At 47.2% G+C, this 8,401-nt stretch overlaps 1 protein-coding gene across 1 annotated transcript in view; it reads right to left on the bottom strand.

Moving 5' to 3' along the window:
- stt3b (STT3 oligosaccharyltransferase complex catalytic subunit B) overlaps nt 1-1,754 on the bottom strand; it is a 177,122-nt gene extending 175,368 nt beyond the window's left edge. Inside the window, exon 1 of the mRNA XM_068056496.1 lies at nt 1,232-1,754. Coding sequence (XP_067912597.1) covers nt 1,232-1,398 — 167 coding nt within the window. The 5' untranslated portion in view covers nt 1,399-1,754. The remainder of the gene's footprint in view (nt 1-1,231) is intronic.
- Between the last annotated feature and the right edge of the window lie 6,647 nt (nt 1,755-8,401).

The raw sequence follows: 8,401 nt of genomic DNA, 5'->3' as shown, positions 1-8,401 counted from the left end.
TTCTCTTCACCCCCCTCCCCCTCCCCATGGCTCTCTCTTCACCACCCCCCCCTCCCTATGGCTCTCTCTTCACTCCCCCCCCCCTACTACCCCTAGCACTATCCCCTGCTCTCTCCCCAAGCACCTCTCCTGTGTCCCCCAGGTCCATCTCTCTCCCCAAGCACCTCTCCTGTGTCCCCCAGGTCCATCTCTCCCCCCCCCAGGTGTCCCCCAGGTCCATCTCTCCCCCCCCCAGGTGTCCCCCAGGTCCATCTCTCCCCCCCCCAGGTGTCCCCCAGGTCCATCTCTCCCCCCCCCAGCTGTCCCCCAGGTCCATCTCTCCCGCCCCCAGCTGTCCCCCAGGTCCATCTCTCCCCGCCCCCAGCTGTCCCCCATTCTCTCTCCCGCCCCCAGCTGTCCCCCATTCTCTCTCCCGCCCCCAGCTGTCCCCCATTCTCTCTCCCGCCCCCAGCTGTCCCCCATTCTCTCTCCCGCCCCCAGCTGTCCCCCATTCTCTCTCCCGCCCCCAGCTGTCCCCCATTCTCTCTCCCGCCCCCAGCTGTCCCCCATTCTCTCTCCCGCCCCCAGCTGTCCCCCATTCTCTCTCCCGCCCCCAGCTGTCCCCCATTCTCTCTCCCGCCCCCAGCTGTCCCCCATTCTCTCTCCCGCCCCCAGCTGTCCCCCATTCTCTCTCCCGCCCCCAGCTGTCCCCCATTCTCTCTCCCGCCCCCAGCTGTCCCCCATTCTCTCTCCCGCCCCCAGCTGTCCCCCATTCTCTCTCCCGCCCCCAGCTGTCCCCCATTCTCTCTCCCGCCCCCAGCTGTCCCCCATTCTCTCTCCCGCCCCCAGCTGTCCCCCATTCTCTCTCCCGCCCCCAGCTGTCCCCCATTCTCTCTCCCGCCCCCAGCTGTCCCCCATTCTCTCTCCCGCCCCCAGCTGTCCCCCATTCTCTCTCCCGCCCCCAGCTGTCCCCCATTCTCTCTCCCGCCCCCAGCTGTCCCCCATTCTCTCTCCCGCCCCCAGCTGTCCCCCATTCTCTCTCCCGCCCCCAGCTGTCCCCCATTCTCTCTCCCGCCCCCAGCTGTCCCCCATTCTCTCTCCCGCCCCCAGCTGTCCCCCATTCTCTCTCCCGCCCCCAGCTGTCCCCCATTCTCTCTCCCGCCCCCAGCTGTCCCCCATTCTCTCTCCCCACACCCACCACCCCCTATTTCCCTGCGGTGAACTAGGGTGCAACGACACGCGTGTTACTCACCACGGGTCAAACTCATGGATGATGCTCTCGAAACGAATGACGGCGAATAACCTGGAGCTGAAGCCAGCCAACCAGGCCAGGAAGAGGACAGTGAAGGACAGAAGAGACTGCCAACCGGCCGGATGAGAGACCAGGCTCCTCACCTCCAGCGCAGAACGCTCCGCCATTTTACAACAGTAAACGGAAAGGGGGGGGGGCGGAAAGATCAAATCTCAATGGCCTGTAATATTTAAATATATATTTTAACTGATAACCGGTGACTGGGGAAGGGGCGGGACGGGGCCGAACCGGGGAGGAGAATCCGTCTCTCAGCCCCGCACCAACATCACTCACACAGGAGCTGCACTGAGTCTGGGGCCGCGTGTGCTTCACCAATCTCCTTCCCTCTCACGGGGTGGGAACCGATCGGCTGCACCCGCGGCAGCGGAACCAGCAGCAAATTAGGAGGGGGGACGAGAAAAACCGGTGACACCCCCGCGAACGGAAGAGGCAGGAAAAACCGCCGCGGATTCCATTCGATTTCCTCTCCCTCCCCAATTCCTGACAGTTGGGTTGGTTTACTTGTCAACCAATCGGAGAGAGGCGGTATGAGAAGAGGCCGCTCGCATTAGCGGAGCCTTTGATCCAATCGGCGAAGGCGTCTTGGCCCCAGCAGCGGGTTCGGCGTGGAGGCTGATGATTGGAGCCAGAGTTAGGGGAGGGAAAGCTTCGAGGAGAAAAGCAAGCCAACGAGCAGGAGAAGGTTAAGGTTCTACGTATGGGCGATAGTGTGTGGCAGTGGTAGAGAAAGTGTTAGCTAATGGGATGGTCCCCGGGAACATGTCACTCATCCACTGGTTGCCATTGCTTTGAAAATTCCAACACGCCCAGGCCCTTCGCTGCCTAATCATCTGCACCAGATGTATGTCAGCTTTAGAAATGATCATTCGAATCGCCTGCGATTTATTCCCCCCACAGGGAATTTAACCGTTTTGTAAGCTTGTCATGTGCCAGACATTCGTAAGGACTCGCCAGTTTTGGTTTAAATAATGTAACCCAGTTTAATCCAGGGTATTTTACTCTTGGGAGGGAAGTCTCTAGGTATTCAAGTGGATCTCTCTCCTTTACATCACTACTCATTTCTAGCATTTCTTGATCAATAACTCAGGAATCATTTTTGTCATTTTGCACTGATGTCTTATTTCTTTCGTCCTGTTTAATCGTTGTGTCCTACCCCATTTTTCACTTGTATTCCACTCTGGTCCACTATCGCACTTTCCTTGTTATAACTGTTTTTGACATTTTTTCAGCCCCATTTTGGATTTAAGCATGGAGATCGATGGTTAATTCTAGTAATGAGAGAGTGTTGCATTGTTAAACTGAAATCTTGCCTGCCAGTTCAGGTGGATGCAAAATATTCTATTTCCATCTTTTTCCTATTTTGCCTATTTCCACCTCTGTAACATTGCCTGACATTGCCCCTGTCTCAGCTTATCTGCTGCTAAAACCCTCATTCATGCCTTTATTACCTCTAGCCTTGACTATTCCAATACACTCCTGGCTGGTCTCCCACATTCTACTCCCCATAAACTTGAGATCATCCAAAACTCTGCTGCCCGTGTCCTAACTCACACCAGGACCCATTCATCTGTCACCCCCGTGCTCACTGATCTACAGTAGCTCCTGGTCAAGTAACATCTTGATTTTAAAATTCTCATCCCTGTTTTTGACTCCCTCCATGGCCTTGCCCCTCCCTATCTTTGTAATCTCCTCAAGCCACACAACCCTTTGAGATATCTGCACTCTAATTTTGGCCTCTTGAGCATCCCCAATTTTAATCCCTTCATCAGTGACCGCACCTTCAGTTGCCTAGGCCCTAAGTGTTAATCTGTTAATTGTGTATCATTTGTTGGATTATATGTAGGTGGTGGGTATTAATTGGGGGTCTTACTTCTGTACTTATAAGCAGTTACTGAGACTGGTGGAGGGTTTTGAGTGAGGAGCTACATGTTTGTAATCCTTTTACTCTGTACAATAAATGTTATACTGAGTAAAGATAGGTTCCAGCATTATCCTTCCATAACAAGCTTTCTGGAGTTTAACAGTAAGCTCTGGAATGCTGTCCCTACACCACTCTGCCTTTCCTTCCTCCTTTAAGGCACTCTTTAAAACCCACCAAGCTTTTGGTCATCCGACCTAATATCTCCTTTGTGGCTCGGTGCCATAGTTTGTTTCATAATGCTCCTGTGAAGTGCCTTGGGACATTTCGTCACATTAAAGGCATGATATAAGAAATAGGAGCAAGAGTAGGCCCCTTGCACCTGCTCTGCCATTGAATAGGATTATGGCTGATCTGATTATGGCCTTAATTCCACTTTCCTGCCTGCCCCCTATTACCCTTTACTCCCTTGTAGATCAAAAACCTGTCTAGCTCAGCCTTGAATATATTCAATAACCCAGCCTCCACTGCTCTCTGGGGTGGAGAATTCCAAAAATTAAAGACCCTCAGAGAAGAAATTCCTCCTCATCTCTGTCTTAAATGTGCGACCCCTTATTTTGAAACTGTGCCCCTCGTGCTAGATTTCACCCACAAGGGGAAACATCCACTCAGCATTGACCCTAAGTTGTTGTAAAAATGTCCCATGACACTCTGAAGATGAGCAGGAGATCCTCCCAGTGTCTTGGCTAACATTGCTTCTTTACCAAAGCTACCAAAACAGATTATCTGATCAGTTCTTTGGTGATTGTTGGACCTTGCTACATGCAATTTGGCTGCCATATTTACCACCCTACAAACAGTGACTAAATTTCAGAAAAAACACAGTGGATGAAAACTGATTAGATATCTGAGTATGTGATAATGTGTTCAAGTTCTTTTTCTCTCTACTTATATCCTTCCCTCTGATTTATGTCCTCACTGTATGTCTTCCAGTCACTCCATTTTTGTGCTTAATCATGTACCTTTACTGAAGTACTGAATTTTTGTTTTGTTTACCTTTTTTGGAAGTTCCAAATGCACCGAAAGTTGCGAGCCTACATTCGTTGGGTGAGAGGTCTACACCAAGACCTAGTGGGTGAGGAGGCTATTACCTGGGTTGCTGAAACTTGGCAGAAATGATGGCTTAGGACCCAGGAATGGGAGTGCTGAGGCTAGGTGGTGATTTGGGGAGAGCCGAGATCTGAATTTACAGCTGTGGATTTTTGTAACGAAATAGTACTTTTCTGTGCATTTTGCTGTTTTTATTCTATTTACATTATATAAAGTCCAATTCTATCATTAAAACTTCATTGGCAATGATCTGATTTGAGTAAAAGTTAGAGCAGGTGTATAAAATTTGATAATGTAGTTGTGATGTGCTCTTTAAATGAAATAATAAAATGTCAGCTTACTGTTCTCCCTATCTGCTCTGTCCAGACCTCTCGTGAGTTTGAATACCTCTACCAAATCACCTCTCCGCCTTCTCTTTAAGGAAAACAGTCCCAACTTCTCCAATCTATCTATTCAATGAAGAACATGGAGAGGCAATATAAGATAAAGGGTTCAACTCTAAAGGGGGTGCAGGAGCAGAGGGACCTGAGTGTATATGTGCATAAGTCTTTGGAGGTGGCAAGACAGGTGGAGAGAGCGGTTAATAAAGCATACAGTATCCTTGGCTTTATTAAGAGGGGCATTGAGTACAAGACCAAGGAGGTTTGTTGAACTTGTATAAGACACTAGTTCAGCTTCAGCTGGAGTATTGTACCCAGTTCTAGCTGTCGCCCTTTAGGAAAGATGTGAAAGCATTGGAGAGGGTGCAGAAAAGATTCACAAGAATGGTTCCAGGGATAGGAACTTCAGTTATGAAGATAGATTGGAGAAATTAGGACTGATCTGATGGAGGTATTCAAAATCATGAGGAGTCTGAACAGAGTAGATAGGGAGAAACTGTTCCCACTCGTGAAAGGATTGAGAGCGAGATGGCACAGATTTAAAGTAATTGACAAAAAAAGCAAGAGACATGAGGAAAAACATTTTTACACAGCGAGTGGTTAAGGTCTAGAATGCACTGTCTGAGAGTGTGCTGCAAGCAGGTTCAATCAAGACATTCAAAAGGGAATTAGACTGTTATCTAAAAAGAAAGAATGTACAGGGTTACAGGGAGATGGTGGAGAAATGGCACTAGGTGAATTGCTCATTTGGAGAGCTGGTCCAGACATGATGGGCCGAATGGCCTCCTCCTGTGCTGTGATAATTCTGTGATTCTATTATGCAATACATTTCAGTTGATGCAGTGCAATCTGCTTGCCTGCCCTCTGTTTCCCATGCCCAGACCTCCAGACCATGCCTAGTCCCTTGCTGCCTTTTCCTAATCCTCTTGTTCCCTTGCCCAGACCTCATGTCAAGTCGAAACACCGCTGACTGAAATACCAACAGTGGTGACGTATGCTGCTCCCCATGGATCAAAGTACTGGGTGATGCTAATTGTTCAAAGTAGAATTGAAGGTAGAGGAAGGAAACTGTGGAGAGTTCTTTGAATATAAAATACCAATCCTTAAATATGTTTCCTTAATGTAACAGGCTAAATTTGCAAACGTTAGTTCAAAAGGTAGAAGTAATCAAATGCTACATGTATCTTGATGTTGGGACCAAGGGAAGAAGGATAATTAATATAATAACAAAGAACTTGCATTTATATAGCACCTTTCACAATCACAGGATGCTTCAAATCATACAACATTCAATGAAGTACTTTTAAAGTGCAGTTACTCTTGTTGTGAACTGGTAATGTGGTAGCCAATGAGATAAATGACCAGATTATATGCTTTACTGGTGTTGGCTAAGGGTGAAATGTTGGACAGGACACTGGGTGAACTACCTGCTCTTTTTCGAATCGTACCATGGGATCTTTTCTCTTCACCAGAGAGGATAGATGGGGTCTCGGATTAACATCTCATTCAAAAGCCAGCTTCCATAACAATGCATTCTTCCTCAGTACTGCACTGAAATGTCAACCAAGATAATGTGCTGAAGGCTGTGGAGTGGAACCTGAACCCAGGAATTTCTGACTCAGGCAAGAGTGCTACCACAGCCAAGGCTGACCCAGAAGGTTGATGTTCTGGAGTTTTGCTTGTTTTAATATTTTTGGGACCAGAGGGAGTTTTTGAAATACTTTCCTTAGGAGATTGAATGTGTGGAATGGAGTGGACTGTGTGTCAAAATTCTGGTTTTAAGTGCTTATAGCCTGGGAAAGCATATGATAAAATGAGAGAGTCATTTAGAGAATGTTGCTAGTGGAAGCTTGAGTTCTGTTTCTGTCTTTAGTTCTAAAATTTATTCTATGTTTTTCAGTGTTAATTAATAAAATAATCCCATTTAGACTCTATTTGCAGTAAGTACTGTGTTCAGTTCTGGATACGGAACCTCAGGATGGATATAATGGCCTTGGAGGGGGTGCAGTGCAGAATCACCAGAATGATGTCAGAGCTAAATGGGTTACGCTATGGAGACAAGTCACATTGATTGGGCTTATATTGAGTATAAAAGATTAAGGGTGATCTAATTGAGACGTTTAAGATGATTACAAGATTTGATAGGTTAGATAGAGAAAAATTATTTCCTCTCATGGGGGAGTCCAAAAAAAAAGGGGCCTAACCTTAAGATTAGAGCTAGACTGTTGTAGGGTGATGTCAGGAAGCACTTCTTCACACAGAGGTTATTGGAAATTTGGAACTCTCCCAAAAAGTGTTGAGGCTAGGTCAATTGAAACTTTCAAAATTGAGATTGATTTTTTTTTCGTTCAATAAAGGTATAAAGGGCTACAGAAAACAAGGAGAGTAGATGGAGTTAAGGTACAGTTCAGCCATGATCTAATTGAATGGCAGAACCAGCTCGAGGGGCTGAATGGCCTCCTCTTGCTCTAATGTTCTTAATCCAGTAGGGTGAGTTTTATCAGTTTAACCCAAAATCCAGAAGCTCCAATTATAATGTGGTTCACAGCAGGAACAGGCTTGATTGTCCAAATGACCTTTTCTGATTTCATGTCTCCTCGCATTTGTTAAAATATCCATTTTTTTAAAAACCTTTTTACAAGATGTGCTCAATATTGTGGTGCACAGCTGTGATGTTGTCCAGCAAGAGGTCTAAATGCAAGGACAAAAATGTTGACTTGCTAAAGACTGGATTTATACACTTAGCAGGCCTCATGTATTTAGTTTTCTTTGAGGTTTGCTGCTCTGACCTGCCGTGAAGGTGTTGCTTCCAAGATGTCGACCATAACTCAATGGGTGGCACTCTGAGTCAGAAGTCATGGGTTCAAATCCTCTCCAGAGACTTAAGCACAGCATCCAGGCTGTCACTCCAGTGCTAGTACTGAGGAAGTGTTGCACTAGCGGAGGTACCAATTTTCAGATGAGGCATTAAACCAAGGCCCGATAACCATAAAAGATTCCATGGCACTATTCAAAGAAGAGCAAGGGAATTTTCCCTCGTGTCCTGGATAATATTTATCCCTCACTCAACATCAGTAAAATAGATTATCTGGTCATTATCACATTGCTGTTTGTGGGACCTTGCTGTGTGCAAATCGGCTGCTGCATTTCCTACAATAAAACAGTGACTAGACTTCAAAGGTGTTTAATTGACTGTAAAGTGCTTTGGGATGTCCTGAGTTCATGAAAAGCACGACATAAATCCGAGTATATAAAAGCAAAATACTGCGGATGCTGGAAATCTGAAATAAAAACAAGAAATGCTGGAACCACTCAGCAGGTCTGGCAGCATCTGTGGAAAGAGAAGTAGAGTTAACGTCTCGGGTCAGTGACCCTTTTTTGGAACCGAAGGGTCACTGACCCGAGACGTTAACTCTGCTTCTCTTTCCACAGATGCTGCCAGACCTGCTGAGTGGTTCCAGCATTTCTTGTTTTTATTACATAAATCCAAGTGTTTTCTTTGTTGGGTACAATTCCACATAGAGGTGTGCAAGGGAAACCCGACCCAACTCCGAATGCTGGACCCAGAAGCCCGACCTGAACCGGACACATGCCGTCGGATCACTTCGGGGAGTCAGGTCGGGTAGCCGGCCTTTACCCATGTACTGATGTAAAGGCCTACCACCCAACCCGACCCCGACGGGTCCCGACGACATGTGTCGGGTAGGGGTCAGGTTGGACTTCCGGGTCCGTAATTCGGGCTCGCGTCAGGTTTCCTTTACA

This window comes from Heterodontus francisci, chromosome 2 (genome assembly GCF_036365525.1).
Source record: "Heterodontus francisci isolate sHetFra1 chromosome 2, sHetFra1.hap1, whole genome shotgun sequence".
NCBI classification, from domain to species: Eukaryota; Metazoa; Chordata; class Chondrichthyes; order Heterodontiformes; family Heterodontidae; genus Heterodontus; species Heterodontus francisci.
This window is presented reverse-complemented; position numbering and strand designations above follow the sequence as displayed.